A 22,257-nucleotide genomic window follows, 5' to 3' on the forward strand; every position below is an offset into this window, starting at 1 on the left:
TGTCTCCTGCTGATGGAAGAGGGGTGAAGGAATGGTTGGGAGAAAGCTCTAGAGAACCACAAGGAACTCACATTTAGACAGCTGGTTTTAAGACGCCCATCAGACTTCTAGGGGCGTTTCATATCCATAGAGGTCTGGGCAGAGACAGATGTCCCCAGATGCCTGCATTCCTGTAGCAGCAGTGCCTAAAGGAGCTGAAGTCTCTGGGGCCCCGCCTGTTGCCTTCCGCCCAGAAGGTGGCCAGGTAAGCTGCAGGTGGCCGGACACAGACGCGCCTGCTGCGGAAGCGGGGTTAGAAGGTGACCGGGTCTCAGCAGTGACCTCAATTTCCTGGAATTACCGCCAGGCTCCGGGCCACCCAATTTCCCACGTGCCCCAGCTTCTCAAGGGCACCCTTCCTTTGAAACGCAGCAGCGCCGAGCCTGCTCCTGCTGCTGCAGGGGGCGGCCCCTTAGCTCGGATTTTCGCGTGCAGACGTGACGTGGCCGCGGGAAGCCCGCCCCACACCCCGCGCCCCGGAGCTCGCGGGGTCGCACGGCGGCTGCTGCGGCGCAGGCTCCGGGGGAGGAGGCGGGGAGGCCGCTCGGCTCGCGCGGCGCCGACGGGGTTAAGGGACCGCGCTCAGGGCGGCCCGGTGCTCCGTGCGACGCGACGCCGGGACCCACGAGCGCCCACCGCCGCCTCCGCCCTGCGGCTCTCCGAGCTGCGCTCCCCGGACCCGGGGCCATGTAGCGCCCAGCCGCTCGGAGGCCGCGGGCCGCGGGGATGAAGGGACGCGGCTGCTGGGAGACGGCCTCCGTGCGCTCCTTCTGCAGCTCCGGCTGCCTGAATAAATTTAAGAAGGGTTAGTGCCGCCGGCTTTCGTGAGGCCGAGCTCCCCTCGCTCTCACGCACGCCCGCCCCGCGCCGGGCTTTGCGGCAGGACCCGTCCACGCTAGCCTCTGATGTCACTCACTCGTGGCGTGGGGATCGCGGGGAGCCCCGGGGAACCCCTTTCCCCACACCCCGCCGGCGCACGCTGCGCAGTGACTTTGCGCATGGCGAGTTTTGGAAAGGGGGCTGCGGCTAGAGATGCGCGGGGTCGATTAGCCTCTGGGGGTGAAAAAGGAAAAGAAATCCAGTCCAGCTGTTCATGGGAAGGAGATGGGGTCTGGGAGGGGCGCTCGTGTTTGCCGGCCCCCAACGTTTACCCCATTTCTTCCCCAGTCGGCCTGGGATCCTCACTACACCAGGGCCTTCAGGCGCCCTGAGCGCTGGCAAGACTGCAGCGCCTTCCTTAAGGGCCTTGTCCTCGAGTTACCTTAGCTCACGGTGTGACTCTGGAGTGGTCACCTGGGTCTGAGCAAGGGCCAGCCCTGAAATACCCCTGCCCTGCGGTGATTCTGGCTAACTGCTTTAGTGTGCAGGCAGAACCTTCTGGTGTTCTGACTTCGGTGAAGGAAAGCCAATGCCTTGCAAACTTGCAGCCCCCTAGTCATGCCTGCCATTTTTAATGCTTGAAACCCTTTTTGGAGACTTCTGTGAGTGAAACCTGCTGTTTACCTTGAGTGTTTCTGGTCTAATGTCAGTCCCTTGGAATCAGGATTCTTTCACCCTGTTGACCCAACAGATACAGAGGCGATTAACTTCACTTAACATGCCTAGGTTAGAACCAGCTCTTTTTTTACGCCATTAATGCCCCTTGGCCTGTAGTGAACCTTGTGATTAATTTTGCTTGTTGACTGGCTATGCCAATGGCTTCATGGGGTCTGACTAGCTCCTGCATTCCCCAGACCTGCAGGACACCATGCTTCAGTCTGGAAGTCGTGGAGAGTGTGGTCAACCATTGGCGTTCAGAACACAGGTGTAGGATTTTAGCGGTTGCACTTGGGTCGCTCGCTTATAGGAACGCTTATAGAAATGCGTTCTGTTCAAAGTACATTTTCTGCTCTTAACCAATTGGTTGTAATCTCCAGTTTTTACTTCCGATATATACTTTATGCATATGCAAAGTTAAATGATGATTCTGTTGTCAATTTAGACAGATTTATTCAGAGGGTGAGTTTTGGAATCAGTAAAATGAAAATACACATCAGATGTTAAATTGCTTTTCTCTCTTTGCCCATAGAGCAGTTTCGATTGCTACCTTGTGGAAGATTCAGGGCTAGCAAGTGTGGAATGAAATGCCTGCTTGCTCTCTGCTTGGTTGTGATAGCTCACACCTTTCTGAGGAAGCACGGGTGTGGGTACTGCGGTGTCTGAGTGACCTCTGGTTGGTCCAGTTTCCGTGTTCTCTTTCATGTCAAGATCATGCTGGGGATAAGGGCACTCAGAGGTTGTGTGTAATGTACGCAGCATTTAGAATGGTGCCTGGAGCAGAACTTAACAACTTCAGCAGGAGACCCTGTGGCCAGTGTCATGGTCAAGAACAGGCAGATCCAGGCCTCCAGACTGGAACCTTTCAGGCCAGCAGAGGTGTGTCCCCGAGGTGCTCTGTTGGCTTCGCATGGCCTCACTAGAACTTTTGGGACAAGCTGGCAACCTCCCATTCTTAACAGTGACTGTGCCTGCTAAAGGGGGAGAAAAGTGGAGGAGGCCCAGGTTGACAGAGTTCTGGTTAGCACCAGCTATGGGCACTTGGTTCTCCACTGTGCGTGGAGAGAACTCCAGCCCACCTCATAGAGACTCGGCTCCTCAGCTCAGACAACGTGAAAGGTTCCTAGACCAGACCCTCCTTGCTGGCAGGTCGCAGTGAGATTTATGTCCCACACCTCAGCTTATTTTATTCATGTTGGAGAGGGAGCTGGATTTGCTGCCTGCCGGGGGGGGGGAAGGGGCTGTGATCCAGACTGTGAATGGCTCAGCGTCAGAACTTTCTGACTTGGGGAATCAAGTCCCATGGCAGCTACACTGGAAGTCATATTGTGTCATGAGCCGGGAGACCTGGGTTCTTGTCTTGGCTCTACTGCCAGGTCACATCCCCTGAGTCTGTCCCTGACCCAGAGTCATCTACATCAGCCAATTCCTGACCCCAACCCTAAGCTCGTCAGCCGGCTTTCCTCATTGAAAAGACATCAAACCTACCTTCCCAGGGCCAGGGAGATGGCTCGGCAGGTAAAGGCACTTAGCACCAAGACTGCCAGCCTGATTTCAGGGGTTCTAGGAACCAAGTACCGTAAGTTGTCCTTTGATCTACACACACACACACACACACACACACACAAATGTTTGTTTGCATCTTAATCTCTTTATGTAGCGGTGAGGTTGAGATGAGATATTGTATATTGTGTGTAATCTATTTCTGTGCTTCAGACAGAACCTAGGGAGCCACAAGGGGAAAGGCCCATGTAGGGACTGGGGGAAGTTCCCTTCAGCCCCGGGTGTCACCTAGCCAGGCAGGTGACTCTACCACATGCAGCATGCCAGTTCCCGGAAACCAGGAGCTGTGCGAAAAAAAGCTCCTTTGAAAGGCGGCTGTGGGAGTGGTGGGGGAAACCCACATCTGTCTTCCGAGGACAGGGCTTGGAGACAAGCACGAGCTGAGGTGTGTGGATCCATGATCCCAATGAGGTCATGTAGAGCCCACAAGTCTAGAGGAACAAGGAATGGCGAGCTGATGACGTCAGGCCTGTGCAGCTGTTTGTCCTCACAATACATCATCAAGGTTCATGACAAGAATGACGTGCTTGAGTTACAAGAAACTGAAAGAAAAAAAACCCTCCATGTTTTAAGTAAATTTGCAACTTTGTGTTGAGCCGTCTTCACAGATCCTGGGGCACAGGGGGTCTGCAGGCTGCAGGCTGCAGTTAGGTGCACCTGGTAGGGAGATGAGGTGTCCCCAGGCTCAGTAGCACACCCCTTGGTCTGTGTGTGTGTGTGTGTGTGTGTGTGTGTGTGTTAGACTTATATATCTCTTTTTGACTGTCCTGTGAATCTGGAAGACTGAGCAGGTCAGGCCGGGTGCACTGAGCAGGTTGCTACAAAGATGGCACTTTTAAGGGCGGAGCGATGTGTCACCAACACAGGAAGAGACTGGGGTAATAGCGTCTGTCACAGGCCACTGAGAGTGACTGTCTTCACACAGACTTGGTGATGAGACTCCCTGGAGGCTGTTTGGCTGCAATGTGAGTGCCAGGCCCTTCAGAAAAGTCCTAAGTTGGTTCTGGTTAGGGACAGCCTCAAAGGGCTTGTCCTCTGGCATGTCCCATAAGCTGAGTTCCTGTGAGGCCACAAGGGGCTGAACAGACAGATGCCTGTGTTCTTACCCTGGGTATCCCCTGCTCACAGGGCCTGTCCTATGACTCTGGGTCTCCCCTGCTCACAAGGAAGCATATTCCTATGTCCTAGCATAGGAACTGTGGCACTGTCCTCTCATTTGGGGCTACTGTGGCTTTGCTAGAGGATGGGAGAGAGGGAGGGAGGAAGAGATGGAAGGGAAAAAGAGGAGGGAGAGTCACTTCTGGTGGAAGGAACTCTCCTGTTATGGGCTATGTGAGAGAATGTTGATGGAAATGGGAAGAGGATAGAGGTCAGGAGGCAGAGGGAAGTCTCAGCGCCTTATGATGACACATGAGAAGTGAGAGGGGACCCACTGAAGGGATGGGTCAGGAAGGACAGGCAGGCAGACTGAGGCTGTGACACCAAGCCTTGCCAGGTGACAGCGGTTAGTCTCTGGGACTGAACGCATGGTAAGGAAGGCATAGCCTTGGCATCTCGCATGGAAAGGAGGCATTGCTGCAGTGCTGTCCCTGAACTCAGGTTACTATTGCTTGATGTGGTCCGTGGAAGGGGGACCCTATGCAGTCACGAGTGGGAGCCTCTGGCTGTTCACTAACACATGGTACCCGTGCCCGTGAGGATGCTGGTGGGTTTTAGTCTCCTGTGCGATCGTACATGCAGTCTGGGAGCAGCGCTTTCCTGCTGTCATTTACACAGAGACAAAGATGGTTTGGAGACAAAAGTCTGGCTGGGTAACCAGAGTCTGAGTGTGGCGTAAGTCCAGTCCAAAAGGTGCTGTAGAAAAGGTCACCCCGGTTCCCCCATATGGAAGGGAAAGGAAGCCACCACAGAGCTTTGAAGGAGAGCAGTGGTGCCCCTGGTGTTGGCATTTTGTTGCTGTGACAAACGGGAGTGTGGCTTTGTTTGAGCTCAGCATCAGTACACGACTGGCTGATGCCATTTCTGAGCCTGGCGGGCAGGATACCACCGCAGACAGTGGTGGCGGCAGGATTGCTCTGACAAGAGCCTTGACAAACTCCTCAAGACCCCTTACTCCCACTGATCCTTAGTTATGTCATTTTTGCCAGAAAAAATAACTTTTCTTGCAATTATTGGACATGTGTTACCATAAAAATAAACCTACAGTGTCTTCTGTGGTTGGCCCCTCCCCTCTAGAACTGCACAGCACACGACCTGTTCAAACCATATGCAGCCCTGCCGACAAGTTATCAGAGTCACGGTTCAGCTGGTCTTTAGAATAATACACTGATCTCTATTAACTCTAAGCAAAAGAGAGGGCCACCCAGGGGCCAAGCCAAAAAGATGGCCCCATAAGGGCTCAGATATATCCCAGAGTTGTAGCAGGGCTCACAAGAGCCCTGTGAGACCAAACAGGGAAACATCAGGGTGGGCGGTGAGATGAGAATACAGCCTTAGCTACCTGTTACAGCATCAGGGTGGCCAGGGAGTTGAGAATACAGCCTGAGCTGGGCTGTTACAGCATCAGGGTGGCCAGGGAGTTGAGAATACAGCTTGAGCTGGGCTGTTACAGCATCAGGGTGGCCAGGGAGTTGAGAATACAGCCTGAGCTACCTGTTACACAAAGTTGAACTTGAGCTCAGACACCCCCTCCCCAACTTGAACTGGCCCCTTCCCTCCAGGGCAGGGCACTCTCATTCTCCGATGCCTGGTTTTCCTGTAAAGTGCCCGTCGGCTCGCACTAGCAATGCGTGGGATCGAATAGATGAGCAGCATGAATGACGATGAAGCCATGAGTTTCAGGCTGCTAAAGATAAATTTCCTTTTATGTCCTTTCCTCTGACGTCCATGTCGAATAATAACCGCTGACGCACGTCTGCAAAAATAGCAGCTGCCCACATCAACTGTTGTGTCAGGACAGAAGGGAGCCGTGGACTCGGGTTTGGTGCCCCATCTGGACAGTACCCTAGGGCTACTGTTGTGTGTTTCAAGGGAAGTGAGAGAAGTAACTTGGTACATGGCTGTGCCTGGACCATGGGAAGTGGCACGACCAGACCTAAGGTACCATTTCAGCCCTGGAGCCATTTGACCACTGTTTCTGCTTAGAGATTCCCAAGCTTTTTTCCCAGCCCCCCCAACCCACATACTTTGTTCTTGGCCAGACTCTTGAGGTCCAGCAGGGCCGTTCCCCTGTCCCTGGACTGCTGTTACTTTTAACGATGCTCTGAGGACAGCAGTTCCAGTTGCTTAAGGTCACAGAGTGACTTTCTGTGGCACCATGAGAGTTCAGGACACTCATCAGGTCCCTGTTCTGGTTTGTATTTTTCTTTTATGTGCACGTCTTTTTTTACATCATTTCCCTCTTACGCAGCTTCGCACGTGACTGCAGCTTGATTGCATCGAATGTCTGCGGAGCGATTTTCCCCGTTAGGCATTTGTGCTCTGCTCAGAGCATCAGCGCAGCCCAACTGCCGCCTGAGCATCTTTGGCTTGTAAGGCTCCTTCATTTGTGTGTCTGTCTGGGACACATTCCCAGGAGTGGGATGGCTGCATGGAAGGGTGTGAACATTCCCTCTGGTGTCATAGTCCTCGCTCGCCTAAACCGCTCATTCATGATGCTCACAGCAGGGCGCCCCAGCCTCCATGACTGTGTTCTGAAGGGATGTTGTTGGTTTTTTCGGGGGGGGAGGGGTGCTTGTCAGTGGGTGCATGTGTGTGCAGGTGTACATGTGGAGCCCAGAGGTTGACACCCAGGTGCCTTCCTCTCCCATCTCTCACTGACCCTGCAGCTCACTGATTGAGCTATGCTGGCTGGCCAGCAAGCCCCAGGGGTCTGCCAGTCTCCACCCTTCCCCACCTGCCCCTCCCCCGTATGCTGCCACACCTGGTTTTCACATGGATGCTGGGATCCAAACTCAGATCCTCATGTTCGCATAGCAAGCACCTTACGCACCGAGCCATTTTATCTTTTATCACCCAGCCCCTCATTTTATCTTTGAGACAGGGTCTCCCTATGGAGCCCATAGTGGCCTGTGACTCAGGATCCCCTTGCCCCAGACTCTCAAGGGCAAGGCTCACACACGTGCCGTGTTCAGTCTGCCCCTTGTTAAGGCTTTGAGTTTGGTTAACAGAAAGATTAGGCCGCAGTTCAGTGGCGGAGAACTTGGTTAGCCTGTTTGAGGGCCTCCGTTCCATTCCCAGCAGCAGAATCAAACAGAACAGAGGTTGAGTCATCTCTGGCGCCCACTCCTGGCTCGGAGGCTGCCTTTTCTCCTGCCCTTCCTGGAAACCCAACAGGAAGGACAGGGCAGAGCTGGCTTGTGCCATGGTGCAGACTCACTGTCCTGAGGAGCTGGGGATTCACCTCCCAGCAATCCCTGCTGCATAACCTGTGGGCCCCGTGCAAAATGAAATACAGGCAGTGACAACTGAGGACTAATCCAGGCGTGAGCCCAGGCCCTGTGAGTGGCAGCCCTGGGAATGGCGGCTCACGTGGGCTTATGGTGAGCCCACGACATACTCAGTGCTCTAGTTGGAAGTGGCCCACTCAGCCTTCTCTTTAGCTTTCTCAGGGGTCACTCCACACGCAGAGGTCAAGGCCAAACATGCGTGTAGTCTAGCTGCTCTGCCCCACAGCCGCCAGGACACGCAAGGACCCTTGTCCTCCGAGGGCCATTTCTGTACCTGCTTTGACCTTACCCTGGGAGCTTGCTGCTGGCCATCTTCCCCTTCTGTTCATCTCCACCTGCTTTGGCCAAGTAGGACAAGTGATCAAAAGCAGCCTGCCTGGGACACTCTAGACACTTTTCCCAGTAAGATGATCCTGTATCCCATTTATTTCTCCCCTTTGGCCCCACCCCATCCCCTCTTCCTGCCAAGACAAGGGCAGCTGCTGCTTGTACTGCGTGTAGCTGGTGATGAATGGTGGCTGCTGGGACTTTTCCTTTGTGTAAATGGCAGGCGGCCTGTTCTCCCTGCCCACACTCACCAGGCTCCTCCCAGGCAGCAGAGGCGATAGCTGGGGTTTCATTTCAGAGGGCCTGTGAAGCAAGGTGGCATTCTGAATGCATTCAGTGGGTCCCCGTGGGGGTGGGGGCACTGAGGGTCCAGCCCAGCAGCAACCAGAATGCATTCCTGGCGTCTCCCATGGAGTGTAGAGTTTGGAACTTTCTTCAGGGTCTCTGGCTTGCCTTTGCTCCTCCTCTCATGGGAGATATGGGTCCCATACTTCATATTTCCCTCATGTTTTCAGTGTTTGGATTAGGAAGGCATTGATGTGCGAGTCCTCACTTAGATGTGAGATGTGTTTGGCTCCCTATATGAAGGCATCCCGAAGCCATAAAATCTCAGCCCATCCTAAATTACAGCCACCAACTGAGATTATTTTTGACATCTTTTTCCTGATTGCCGAGCTAATGCATATTCACTACAGAAGATTCAGTCGAGGGCTGATAAGATGGCTCAGCAAGAAAAGTGCTTCCCACGCAAGTGTGAGGACCAGAGTTCAGTTGCCCAGCGCCCATGTAAGTGATTAGCACTGTGGTGGCACACTTGCAATCTTAGGATTTGAGAAGCAGAGGCAAGAGCACCCCCAGGATAGGCTGGCTAGATCAGCTGGTCAGGTGGGCCAGATCCAGTCCAATGATCAAGGAAGACACACAGCAGCATCCTCTGGCCTCCACACGCGCACATGTGTGTACCTATGTGCGTGCATGTTTACACACGTGCACAAGTGTGTACCTATGTGCGGGCTGCTTACACACATGCACATGTATGTACCAATGCGTGGGCATGCTTACACACATGCACATGTATGTACCAATGCGTGGGCATGCTTACACACATGCACATGTATATACCTATGTGCGGGCTGCTTACACACATGCACATGTATGTACCAATGCGTGGGCATGCTTACACACATGCACATGTATGTACCAATGCGTGGGCATGCTTACACACATGCACATTTTTTAAAAAAAGACGTGGCAGTCTTGCACAGAAGTAACCACAGGTCACTCTGGCTGCTCCACCCTGACACCTTGTGTGATGACCTCATGTGAGTCCTTCGTTTTGTGAGATAGGGTCTCACTGTGTGGCCCAGGCTGGCATCATACTTGGGGTGAGCCTCCTGCCTTTGCCTGCCAGGTGTAGGATTACACTGCCACCCAGCTTTTGCCATTCTCTTGATCTCTGTCCATGACCCCAGCTGGTTTGAGGTTCTCTCCCCCATTTTGCCAATGTGGGAGCTAAACCATGGAAGGAGTTTGCAAAGCACTCCCATGATAAAGGGGCGTGTACCCTGCTGCTAGTCCCACCGTAAATCCTCCACGGCTTTCAATAGCACTTTCAACTTTTTTTTAAATGATTTGTTTCTTTTAATTTTATATGCACATGTTTTGTCTGCTTGTATGTATGTGTGAGTGTGCCAGATCCTCTGGAATTGGAGTTGTGAAATGTCATGTAGGCGCTGGGCATTGAACCCAGGTCCTCTGAAAGAGCAGAAAGTGCTCTTAATCGCTGAGCCAGAATTGGGGGACAGCGAGATGGCTCAGTGGGTTAAGTTGCTTGCTGCCAAGCCTGATGGTCTGAGCTCAGTCCCCAAAAGAAACAACTCCTGCAAGCCGTCCTCTGACGGCCACACATGCCCCCCATACATCTGCACACAGACACAAACACAAAGGAAAAAACACAATGCAATGCATTTTCACGGAATTGGGAGTGGGAGCTCATTACTGAATAGTAATAACTTTGCTTCTCATTAGAATCGAAGCGTTTTTGTTTGTCTTTTTGTCTGTTTGATAGTCTCTTGTGGAACTGTGACTATGTTGTCACGTACTTTTTTGTGTGGTAACCCGAGATGCACAGCTGATATTATTATAGTTGGGCTTTCTGTGAGGGCTAGTCTTCTTTTATCTGTGCCTCCCCCCCCACAAATATTTGTCATGAAAATCTTCAGACACTGAGAAAAGTTGAAGAGCTTATATTGTCAGCCTCTGTAAGTCCACACCTGTACTTTTAAACAAGTATTTTAATAAGTTGTTTAATAGTTATTGAGTTATAACCCATATGCCATAAGGATTCCCCTACTTAAAACATGTCATTCAGTGGTTTTAAAAAACATTCACAGGATTACACAGCCATCACCATGGTCTAACTGTAAAATGTCTTTTGCCTCTCCTGGAAAAAACAAAACAAAACAAAACCATATACTCCTTAGTGATCTCTCTCCATCCCTAACCCTCAGCAACTACCAGGCTGCTTTTGGATATTTCCTCTAAGTGGAATCTTTTCTGTCTTGTTTCACTTAACGCGATGTCTTCTAGGTTCATCCGTGTTGCGGCATGTGTCGGGACATTCCATTGTCACATACCATTGTGTGATGGTCAACATTGTACTTAGCCATTAAGCTATGAACACAAAAGTCTTTGTGTGAAGATATGTGTTGTTCTTTTTCTTGGGTAAACACTGAGTGATAGGACTCTGTTGCTGGCTCATGGTTTAACTGATGAGCTGTTTGCTGCTCTAATGGCAGTGGGAACCTGGGAGAATGGAGCCAGTAAATGAGGCGGAGTAAAGGAGTAAAGTCTCATGCAGTAGCTGCCTTTACTCAGAGCATCAGGAAGTTTATACTCTGAGGGTGCAGAAAAATCACACGAGTAAGGTTCAGTCACAAGGACAAGCCACACAAGGCAGAAATGTGTTTTTCCACAGAGGCGCATGAAACGGCAGCTGAAGCAAACGTTCCTGCCTGCTACACCTGGGAGCAGCACAAAAGCACATTTCAAGAACAGCTCTATGTTTTGGAGAAACTGAAGTCTTAGGATCATGTTTTCTTGGAGTTTTCACACAAGCGCTCAGAATTCTCTCACAATTCCATTCTTGGATCGTGTTCTGACAATGAATTGCCAAAGTATTTGTAATAGTGACTGCACAATGTCACATGACCACAGCCACAGGTTGGGGTTGTGGTGCCTCCATACCCTTGCTGACACTTGGGCTTTCCTGCTTGTTTTTTCAAATTGTGTCCATGCTAGCGGTGCAGTATCTATCTCATCATGGTGGGGGATGATGCGGTATCTCCTCGTGGTGAGGATGGTGTGGTATCTCATCGTGGTGAGGATGGTGTAGTATCTCATCGTGGCGGGGGATGGTGCGGTATCTCCTTGTGGTGAGGATGGTGTGATATCTCATCGTGGTGGGGGATGGTGTAGTATCTCATCGTGGTGGGGGATGTTGTAGTATTTCGTCGTGATGGAGGATGGTGTGGTATCTCATTGTGGTGAGGATGGTGTAGTATCTCATCGTGGTGGGGGATGGTGTGGTATCTCATCGTGGTGGAGGATGATATAGTATCTCATCGTGGTGGGGGATGGTGTAGTATCTCATCGTGGTGGGGGATGTTGTAGTATTTCATCGTGATGGAGGATGGTGTGGTATCTCATCGCGATGGAGGATGGTGCGGTATCTCATCGTGGCAGAGAATGGTGTAGTATCTCATCATCGTGGAGAATGGTAGTGGTTCTCCGCTGCCCGGGTGACTGAATGTTGAACTCTTTTCTTGTATGTTTTGGCCATTTAGGTGTCTTTGGAGAAATCTTTGTTCAAATACTTTGCCTATTCTTTTTGGTTGTGCCTGTTTGTCCTTTTATTGTCATATGGGCTGTTTATGTATTGTGGATGCAAGTCCTTTATATGAGTTTTAAATGCCTGTTTCCATCCCGTGAGTCTCCTTCCACTGTCCTGGTTTCATTTGATGGTGTCAGCTTCAGGCTCTTCTTTTGTCCCCGTGCTTTGGATGCATTATCTAAGAATTTGTTTTGTTTAGCTGTCTAGCCCAAATTCAAGCAGTGTCCCTTCCGTTTCCTTCTGAGAACTTTACAGCTGGTGTTCTGAGTCTTAGCTTGTTGCTTCCTGTTAACTGTATTTATTGTGAGAGGCGGGGAGTGGGATGTCCGGTTTTATTCTGATGCTTTCTGTCCTAGAAACATTACCTTAAAGATTTTTCTTCTCCTGGTTGACTGTCTTTTGTACCCATGCTGGAAGTCAGCTGATCGTAGGAGTCGAGTTTTGCCCACATTGCCAATTCTGTCCACCAAGCTGCATGATGTCCTTGCCCTGTGGTCACACTCAATGGTGTCGCTTATTTTAATGACTGACTTATCAGGCTTTGTGGATACCACTTTATGCTTCTGCTTGAAGATTCCAGATATTTTCCTGTATTTTCTCAAAAAATATTTTAAAGGTCTACACTGACATCTTTATTGCATCTGCTATAGGGGTTTTGTTTTGTTTTGTTTTTGACTTTTTGGCAGAGATTGTAAAGTTTTTTTTTTCCACTAAGGATACAAAATATACAGTTCATTTCTGTCAGCCCAGCAGTGTGTGTCGATCGGTTCCTTTCCCCCTACGAACCTGCTGTTGGAGCCTGTTTGAGGATATTTCTCATGCCATGGGTCAACCTCTTCCCTGTACTAGAAGCTGCCTATGTAATAATACAGTCCATGTCTTCTGAGTCAAGTCCCTCTGTTTACCAGGGGGCTACTGTGTTTATTCTCCACTTTACAAGTGGTAGCACTGAGGTAAGAGGGGCTGTATCCAGTCTCACTGTCCTCAGGGATGATAACTGGGAACGCAGAGGGATGGGGACTTGGCAAGATGTGGAGCATGAGTGTCACCAGCCCCTGGTGTGACTACTGACACACACTGGCTCTCAGTCACACTGGTCCAGACCAGTCAGCAGGGCTGTGTGCACCTGACAGGTGAAACTTGTGGCTTCCTGGAGCCTGCTCTCTGGAAAATAGACACAGAAGAAAAACGTCTCCACTTGTCCTTTAGTGCCCTTGGGAGGGACAGAGGAGCACCATGTCACTTTAAATGACATGTCCTGGGATCTGGGTGACCCTGGATGGCTCTGAGCCCTACCCTGGTCAGTCAGCTGCTCACTCAACAGGCTCCCTTGAAGGCTGAGTTGAGAGGGGATCCGATAGAAGTGAAGGCCAGGGTGTGACAGATGGAGCTCCCTCCAGAGGTGGGGCTGGGACTTGGGGTCACTAGGACTGTCTGCTGCCCTCCTCCGTAGCTCTGCACTCTCTCCTGCACATTGGCTGGACACACCGTTCTCTCGGGTGGAACTTTTGGCAGCCTGTCTGTGTACTGTGGAAGGGGCATCACCTTCTGTGTCGGGCACTTCTCATTCCTGTGGTAAAGCACCCTGGCAAATGCCACTAAAGGAAGGGCTCAGCCTATCAGAGCAGGGAAGTAAGTCAGCAGGAGCTTGAGGTAGCTGTTTCATTGCATCTACAGAGAACGAGCGAGTGAGTGAGAGAGTGGGGGAATGAGCGAAGGAGTGAATGCTTTGCTCAGCTAATTCTCTGTTCCTTTTTTATCATCAAGTAATATTCCCACGTATGGATTTACTACTTTTGAATTGTTTTTGCTTTGGGACCATTGTGAAAAACACTGCTACGAATATTCACATGAAAGTTTCTGAGTGGGGGTGATGGTTTTACCTTTTCTCAGGTCTGCAGCCAGGAGTGAGATTCCTAGGTTATATAGCATTTACTAAGCTACTCTCTAGAGTGGCTGTACCCCTTAGTGCCCTACTGTGTGAGGATTGCTGTTTCTTACACATTCTTTCCAATACTTATTTTATGAGTTTTTAAACAATTGTATAGGCTAGTGAGGTGGGTTAGTGAGTGTCTATAAACATATCTGTTTATCTGTTAAACTCTGTTTTAGCTGTGTGTTATCTTGAACATACTTCCTATATCCGTATCTGCAAGTATTGGTGCTGTAACAGGAGGTATTATTTTAATGTTATTTTCTAGGTTCTCAACTGCTGGAATTAGAGAATAAAACCCTTTGTGGCTGCCCTTGAGTCTGCAGTCTTGTGGGTTCTCTCGCTAGATTCCTTGGGGCTTTTTTTTTTAATTTTATTGATTTTTATTGAGCTCTACATTTTTCTCTGCACCCCTCCCTGCCTCTCCTCTCCCTTTCAATCCTCTCCCAAGGTCCCCATGCTCCCAATTTACAGGAGATCTTGTCTTTTTCTACTTCCCATGTAGATTAGATCCATGTATGTCTCTCTTTGTTGTCTAGGTTCTCTGGGACTGCGATTTGTGGGCTGGTTTTCTTGGCTTTATGTTTAAAAACCACTTATAAGTGAGTACATGTGATAATTGTCTTTCTAGGTCTGGGTTACCTCACTCAAAATGATATTTTCTAGCTCAATCCATTTGCCTGCAAAATTCAAGATGTTTTTTTTTTTTTCTGCTGTGTAGTAAGTACTCCATTATGTAAGTGTACCACATTTTCCTTATCTATTCTTCGGTCAAGGGGCATTTAAGTTGTTTCCAGGTTCTATCTTGAGCTCTCTCTCTCTCTCTCTCTCTCTCTCTCTCTCTCTCTCTCTCCGTGTGTGTGTGTGTGTGTGTGTGTGTGTGTGTATGTGGTGTGTGGTGTGTGTGTATACATATATACATATAAACTAAAAATCTTTTTCGAGAATGCAAATAAAGTAATCCCACATTAGCTCAGAATTGAGTATAATAAGGGGTTCTTTATTTAGGGGGAACTCACACTAGAGGAATGGCTCTATGGTTAAGAGCTCTGGCTGCTCTTTCCGAGAACCCAGGTTCAGTTCCCAGCACCTACATGGAAGCTCACAACTGTCTTTAACTCCACTTGCAGGGGTCCCATTGCCTCCCCCTTTGGCCTCTCTGAGCACCAGGCATGCATGTGGTACACAAACACACATGCAGGCAAAGCATTCATACACATGACAATAAGATAAACCAAGTAGCCAGTGACGTAGACCCCAGCCCCTCTGTGCCTGCGCTCATTTTGTCTACTCTTCGTGCGGGGGCTGGGGTGGGGCAGCCAAGAACCTCTCAGTGTGGCTGCAGATCTGCCCCTTCACCTCCTTCTCTCCAGCTCTGGCACACACATTTAGGAGTGTCATCTCGGCCACTGAGTCTTTTGTTGCTGTGTGTCTGTCCAGAGTCTGCATTCTAAAGCTGAGGAGGCCACTTGAGCTTCCCTTGGATTCCTGTTGCCTGTTTCTCTTTCCAGTCCTTTGCTTTTTAACCCATCTGTCTCTTTCTATCTGAAGTGTGTCTCGTGGAAAGCATATGGCTGGATATTTTATCTGTGCTTTTATAGCTGCAACGTAGAATGGCTCATGCTCTAAAAATACCTGGACTGGTAAAGCCTCTGATTTCCTCCTCTTCGGGGCCGCGGTGTAACGGGGCCTCTACTCATTCTAGGGCACTCTGCTGCTGCACTAAGCACCCAGCCCTCGAAGTCTCTGACTTTTAGTTGAACTGTGTAACGCTTTATGTTAGTGTAATCGCTTCTCGTTTGCTTCTTTGTTTTTCAGTTAGAGGCAGATCCCACAGTGCCCCCAGCTGGGCCTGCAACTCCTGGGTTTTCCTTTCCCTCCTCGGTAACTGTGGCTGCGGGCACTTCCCACCCCATCTGGCTGACACACTTGGTTTAAAATGACTACTTGGTTTGTTTTATCTTGCCTATATTTTGTTCTCCCTTCTTCTGCCATGATCTACTTTTGGTCTCTGATTTTTCTCTTCTTCCTTAGTTCATGAGCTGTATGGTCTCTTCTAGGTGGTTGATCTAGAGTTAACACTGTGTTTAAACTTTAGCTTTCTGTGTTTCTTGTCCAAATAATATTTCATTTCAGTTAAAAACACGGCCACATGAACTTTGGGGGACTGATTCAACCCTGCTGAAGCCATAGCAGCATTCTTTTCTAAAGTGTGCGTGCGCACACATATGTGCACGTACAAAGGCCAAAGGACAAGCTTGCACCTTGATCTGCTGAGCCACCTTGTGGACCCCTGTAGCAGCATTCTTGACATTAATGGTGGCCAGAAGTGGAGCTCACGGCACCTGAGTGTGGTAGCCCTAGGAGTGCCCAGTGAGTGCAAGGTGATTTAGTGAGGTCCGCGAGCATTGCTGGTGCTGCCTAGGTCTCCAGTCAGAGGCTGCCCTAAGAAAGGGGCTTACATAGACAGAGCCCTAATGTCCCAAGCCCTATGGTCCTAAGTAGCCTTTCAAATCCCCGCCACAGACTTCTAATAGCTGTATAGCTCTCTCCACTACAGATTTTATTGTATCCTGCCTGGCCGAGCACTGACAGGTCTTAGTGACCTATTTAAAAGGACTCCTATCAAGGTCACATAGATCTGGACCTCTGCAGATTGCTGTAGCATAGAACTGCCTGACTGGGGGTTCAGACTTTTCTAGATCATGTTTTGCTATTCTCGTAGAACACATGGTAGGTGCGCCACTGGCCTATTCTGGTTTCTGCAGCCTATAAGAGCGGTTACTGAGCAGGTAATGGGAGAATCTCAGCCAGGTTCTGGGGCCCTGGTGTTGCTTAGGAATTGAGGAGTATGCAACAGGCTTGGGGAGCAGCTGCTGAAAAATGAGTCTCCAGAAGTGGGCTGCTGCCCCACTGACGCGGGCCTCTCCTCTCAGGCTCTGTGCTCAGATACCCCCCACACACACCCCCTGTCTCACATCTCTGCTGCTTTTCCCTCCCTGGCCTTGCCTTGGCCCAAATCTGGAAGGTTCTGTGAGTCAGTATGTCCTTCCCAAGTGCCGTTCCTAGTCAGTGGGACTTGGCGTTAGAAACAACTCTCTACATTTTTTTGAATAATAAACCACTTTTCAGCCCTTGACAAGTAGCATCCTCTCTCAGGAATTCTAGTGTTGGGTTCCTTTAGTAAATAAAATAGACACTTTAACTAGTGCTAAGAAACGTGCCTTCCAGGACCCCTGAGAGTGAAGCTCACTAGTCTCACAGGAGACGAGGGGTGGCTGGGACAGAAGGCCTTCAAGAAGGCTGGAGTAGTCCTCCCCCTCCACCCAAGAAAAGGAGCTGACTCCTCTCCCATCCTCCTTTGCGTCACCTTCCATGGCTGCTTTCCTTGAGATTGTTGCTCCTGCTCAGCCTACACTGCTGGGGTAGTTTGGAGGCCACGCTGTCTCCAGCAGCGAAAACACACCCCAGACGATGCTGCAGCCAGAAGAGTGGGAGGCGCCTGAGGTTTGCAGAGGGGATTACACAGCAGGCCTGGCCTCTGTGGGCCCGATCTTGGGAAGATTCACGGGATTACAGATGTGTTTTGTTGTCTTTCTGATTCCCTCTTAGTTCAAGAGACAGGCATGGCATCAAGGAAATCCCTAACCTGTGACTCTTGAACCTCAGCCCCACTGAGCAGATGAAACACATTCCCGGTCCACTGTCTCTGGGGTCACCCCTTCATCTAGCATGGGTGTCTATGCAGTCCTGCCTGTGTGTCCAGCTCTGGCACTTGGGGATCCTGAACAGAGGCAGCCCTGCCCTCTCAGGACCGTGGCTTCTGGAGGCATAGCCCTTTTCCTTGTCTCCACTGCTCTGCAGTTCTGATCCCTGGAGGCTCTGCCAATGGAAGATTCTAGTGTGACCATACGGGTATCAGATAGTTTCCAAGGATAAGCCAACGGGACAGTGTTTGGGCCAGGAAAATGTAAGCCGAGAGTTTCCGGTGACCTGCTTAGTGCTTCTGTGTAGCTGACTGAATGCCTGCTTTAGATTTGAGCTGCGCTTGCTTTGACCTTGAGATGGGCATTGGTGTCACATCAAATGAAAGACTCAAGTTTGAGTACATTTGCTGTCCATTCAAGGTCCTTCTTGAGGGGCTTGTGGTGTTTATCTTTAATCCCAGCCCTCAGGAGGCAGAGACAACTCTCTGAGTTAAAGGCTAGCCTGGTCTACATAGCAAGTTCTAAGTCAGCCAGAGCAACATAGTGAGACCTTGTCTAAAAACAGACAAGCAAAGGTCACGGAGGATCCTTGACCCCAGCAATCAGCCTAGTGACCCGGTCCAGAATCTGCTCAGGGTAAGATCGGTGGCTTCAAGGGACCTGTGCCTGGGTCTGCCCAGGGTGGCACTTGTGCATTACGCCAGTAAAGGCAAAAAATGCCCGCCCGCCCGCCCCTCCCCCCAAAAAAACCTGGTGCCATGGGGAAGCCACAGCGCACAAATGAACAGCACACAGATCAGCTGCTCACAAGTAACCCAGTTGTAGATATGGAGCAAAGGCTTATGGGATGATAGGTTAAAAACTAAAAACCAAAAATGGAATCTATGTAATGTGGGCAAAGGCCAGATTTCGTCTAGGGAGTAAGGAAATAGCTGGCTGTATTGAGATGTCAGAATAGTGGGAGGGATCCTGTCCTTCTATTTGACTTCCCAAAGGGCAGCACAGAACATGGAGCGGGGAGCCCCAGGATCTGGATGCCTGGCGGCCCACGAGTTTCCTCAACTTTGGTGGCTATGTCTGCAGAACTGGGAGGTGGCACCTGGAGCATGGGGGATAGACAGACAGCGTGTCTGGAGCTGGAACCTAGCATCAGGATGTCAAAGCTGGCAGGACCTCAGGAAGCATCCGGTCAAGTGGCTCTGTCCAGGCTGGAGCATACATAAGTAGGCCAGATGCCTGCATGCCCCCCAAGTCACCAGACTCCCCTGAAACAGAAGGCCGGGCCTCTAGGCAGGAGCTTCTGACTGATTCACAGACAGAGGCCCTCAGTGGATGCTGGAGTGAGAAAGCAGAGGCCAGCCCGGGAGAGGCTCACTTTATCTCTGATAAACAACCCGAGAGGCTGTTGCCTGGGAGGTATCTACCTGCTGTGGCACAGGTAGATCTCTTGCTCTCAGCCCGGTGTGGCAGAGGCAGGGAAGGAGCCCTAGAACTTGATTCCTCAGCTCTGTCAAACCCATCACCAGAGATGGGGTGAGCACCCTCTCCACTGGGTCCATGCCAGGCCGTCCCGCGGCCAGCTTCCCAGGCTCGTCTGGCACTGGTCCATTCCTGCTGCACCAGCCCCAGCTCCCCATCTTTCCAACGTCCTCATTGCCTGGGGTGGGTCTCACCAGGACAGGGTGAGGGGACATAGACACCCTGGAAGGGCTAGCTCTCCCCAGGGCTGGGTCCAGGATACATATCTACTTTCCTTCAGTATGGCTCCATGAATGCCCACTGGGCTCTCGTCTGACTGGAGGAGGATGTGGGTACCGGTTGAATGTGATATCACAGCAAGTGCCATAATAGAGCAATTGACTGTCTTACGCTCCATCTCCACACCTCTGCACCTTACTTCAGGGGGCGAGGTCAGCACGCAGCTCCAGATCATCCCTGCCAAGGAAAGGTACCCAGCCTCTAGGGGCTGCTTAGCCCATGCTCACGCACCCCTTTGAGCTTGTCCATGGCTCTGATGCCGTGAGCTCTGGCTCCCTCTGAGAGGGGGAAAAGTTTTATTTTTGCTGTTTTTTTTTTCTTTTGGCGTTGGGGATTGGTGTTTAAGACCTCACAATTATAGAACAGGCCATACAGGCCTGTACTGTATAGGGCTATACCATATAGACGCAAATTTTGGTTCTGTGTTTTGAGACAGTCTCACTAAGTTGCCCATGCAGGCTTTGAGCTTTTAATTCTCCTGCCTCAACCTCCTGATAGCCAGAATTGTAGGCCTGTGCCTCCAGGACATCTAGGTAGCCAACTTCTCAGTCCTCCAGGGTGTGTGCTCTGAGGTCCCTGTGCAGGGTTCCCTGGAACATTTCCTGGCTGGAAGATGAGAGATTCCTGGCAGCTTTGATGTCAGTGATCCCTGGTGAGGCAAGGGAAGGCCTCCCACCTTATCCTGGGGGGTATGTCCCCGCCTTCCTCAGTACTCCTCCTCTGTCTGCAGTGGGAGAAGTGCTGGGCCCGGCCCTGGCAAGGCCCAGAAGATGAAGAGCACACCAGAGCCCGGCTGGTATTTCCGTCTAACAGGGTTGCACAATTCATTATTTATTGCCATCTGATTTTCCATCAGATTAGATCCTGTCATGTTTTCCAGTGTCTGGGTGGCCAGAGCCTCAGACTCTTGTCTCCTTGGGGGACAAGGCATCATCCAGTTTGCCACAGGGTAGTTTATCGCTGTCATTGTTGCAGGATGTCCGGCAGGACTAGAGCCCTGCGAGATGCTGTTGGATCAGGCCATGGCTTCGAGGTTCTGCCCAGTTCCCTGGAGGTCTTGGTTCCCAGTCGCATGCCTCCCCACCCCAGAGCTATCTTCTCTGTCATTGCTCTCAGGACAATGGCCAGTGTCACCCGAGTCAGTCTCTCCCCACAGGCCCTCCTGTGACTTGACCCCCCAAAGGAATCCCATAGAAAAGCAGGTGGGGTGGGGGGATACTCTGCATGTCACCACCCGCCCCGACTGAGCCAGCCTTGCAGCTTTGCGGGTTATTTAAAAGGCTACCCCTCTTCCCCCGCCCCCCTCCATGCACGGCACCGTACACTCAGGGATTCCCCACCAATATCCATTTTCCAAAGATGAAAGAAAGTTCTGCTTCTAAAAATAGCTCACCTGGCACCACAGTTGCCATGGCAACCCGTCCTTCTTAGGAGCCTCCCTAGGAAAGAGGGTTCTGGCCATGGTGGCACATGCAGAGGGACCTCTTAGACTGTCACCTCCTGCTATTAAAGAGGCTTGGTGAGCCCTCGGGGAGCTGAGGCTCCCTGTGGAGTCAACCAGACAGAGTTGTGTTGAAGAAGGGATGGAGAGTCCAGTGGGCAGGGCCTAGGGCCCCAGAACACAGTACATGCTAGGTCTGTGCCGGCCATGCACTGAGTATGCTACCATCTTCCCCAGAGAAGGCATCTCCGTCCCCAGAGGAACTCACCTCTGCAGCACACATAGTACAACCCCACATCATTTTATCCCTGTGTGAGGAAGGCTTGCAGATTAATAAGGGCCTTATCTTTACATCTGAGGTTGCTGCCGTCATGGCATGCAACCAGTCTGCTAATAAAATATGGTATTATAGGGAGTTTTATTTAGTTATTAAAAACAAAATTATCATTTATAGGAATATGAGTGGAACTGCGGATCATCTTGTTAAGAGAAATAAGCCAGCTTCGGTCAACTCTGTGTATTCTCGTGTGGAATCTAAGCTGATGTGGTTATCTGCACTCATGGATACGTGTGGCATGAGAATAAGGAGGGGCACTTGGAAAGAGTACAGGAACCAGCAAGAGGGCAATGGGGGTGAAACAATCAAAGCATTATTTTATACTATGACCATTTACTTCCAGAAATACCCTTAGCATAGGACTGACACACTTAACTCAGGCCCCAGGAAGATGACCACAGGACCACCAGGCTCCTCCTTATGCCAGTCTGCCATTTTCTTATAGAGGTACTAGCCAGAGTGGCATCTGTGCCTAGCTTTTCAGAGAGACCAGAGGGCCCACAAGGTCCCTGTGCCCAGGAAGGTGTCTCAGTAGTCACCTCAACCACCAGAGGTGCCTGGTTCAGTGAGCCAAACCCCAGAGGAGGAACGTGACAGGTGTTAGCCACAGCAGTCCCAGGCGGTTGTCCAATCATGGCTTCAAAATGTCATGCCCTATTCCCAAACCCCATGCGGCTGATATGCATGCCGAAAGGGTCCAGGCAGATTTGATTAGATTCCAGATCTTGAGATAAGGATCATGCAGGTGGACCCAGCATAATCTCAAAGGTTCTTAAGAGGGAGGAAGGGGAGTCCAAGAGGATGAAAACTACCTGCCTGCCAGTCTTGAGGATGGAAGAAGGCGAAGGCACAAGCCAGGGAGTGAGGGCAGCCTCTAAGAGTGAGAAAGGCAAATGCGTTCATCCCCCACCCCGAGTACTCCCGGGGCACACAGCTCCATACCTGAGTTTAGAACTCAGACTTTCAGGTCTGCATGTGATAAGTGTACTGTTTTAAGCCAGTTTAAGTTCCCTGGTACTGCGGTACGTGACCAGTTACCACGCCTCAGTGGATGAAGGCAACTAGGCTATATTTTCTCTCCAAGTTCCAGAGGCTACAAGTTCAAAATCAAGGTGTAAGTGGGGCCAGAGCCCCTGAAGCCTCAAGGGAAGAATCTATTATACACTGTTCTCTTGGTGTCCTGTGTTGCTGGCTGTCCTTGCTGTCCACTGGTTTTTATTTCCATCATTCCGGTTTCACCCTCTGCCCTGCAACTATGTCTCCTCCTCCTCCTTTT

At 50.7% G+C, this 22,257-nt stretch overlaps 1 protein-coding gene across 5 annotated transcripts in view; it reads left to right on the forward strand.

Moving 5' to 3' along the window:
* The window catches only part of LOC121459293 (oxysterol-binding protein 2-like), a 166,107-nt gene that overhangs the window by 108,934 nt on the left and 34,916 nt on the right, over positions 1 to 22,257 (forward strand). Inside the window, exon 1 of one of the 5 annotated variants that reach the window (XM_041668849.1) lies at positions 579 to 844. The exons of the other annotated variants lie outside the window; for them this stretch is intronic. Coding sequence (XP_041524783.1) covers positions 766 to 844 — 79 coding nt within the window. The 5' untranslated portion in view covers positions 579 to 765. Of the gene's footprint in view, positions 1 to 578; positions 845 to 22,257 lie in introns of those variants that run through there. 5 annotated transcript variants of the gene reach the window in all.

The sequence above is a fragment of the Microtus oregoni genome, unplaced genomic scaffold (genome assembly GCF_018167655.1).
Source record: "Microtus oregoni isolate MIOR12 unplaced genomic scaffold, Mior012 000019F_ref0000042, whole genome shotgun sequence".
Taxonomy (NCBI): domain Eukaryota; kingdom Metazoa; phylum Chordata; class Mammalia; order Rodentia; family Cricetidae; genus Microtus; species Microtus oregoni.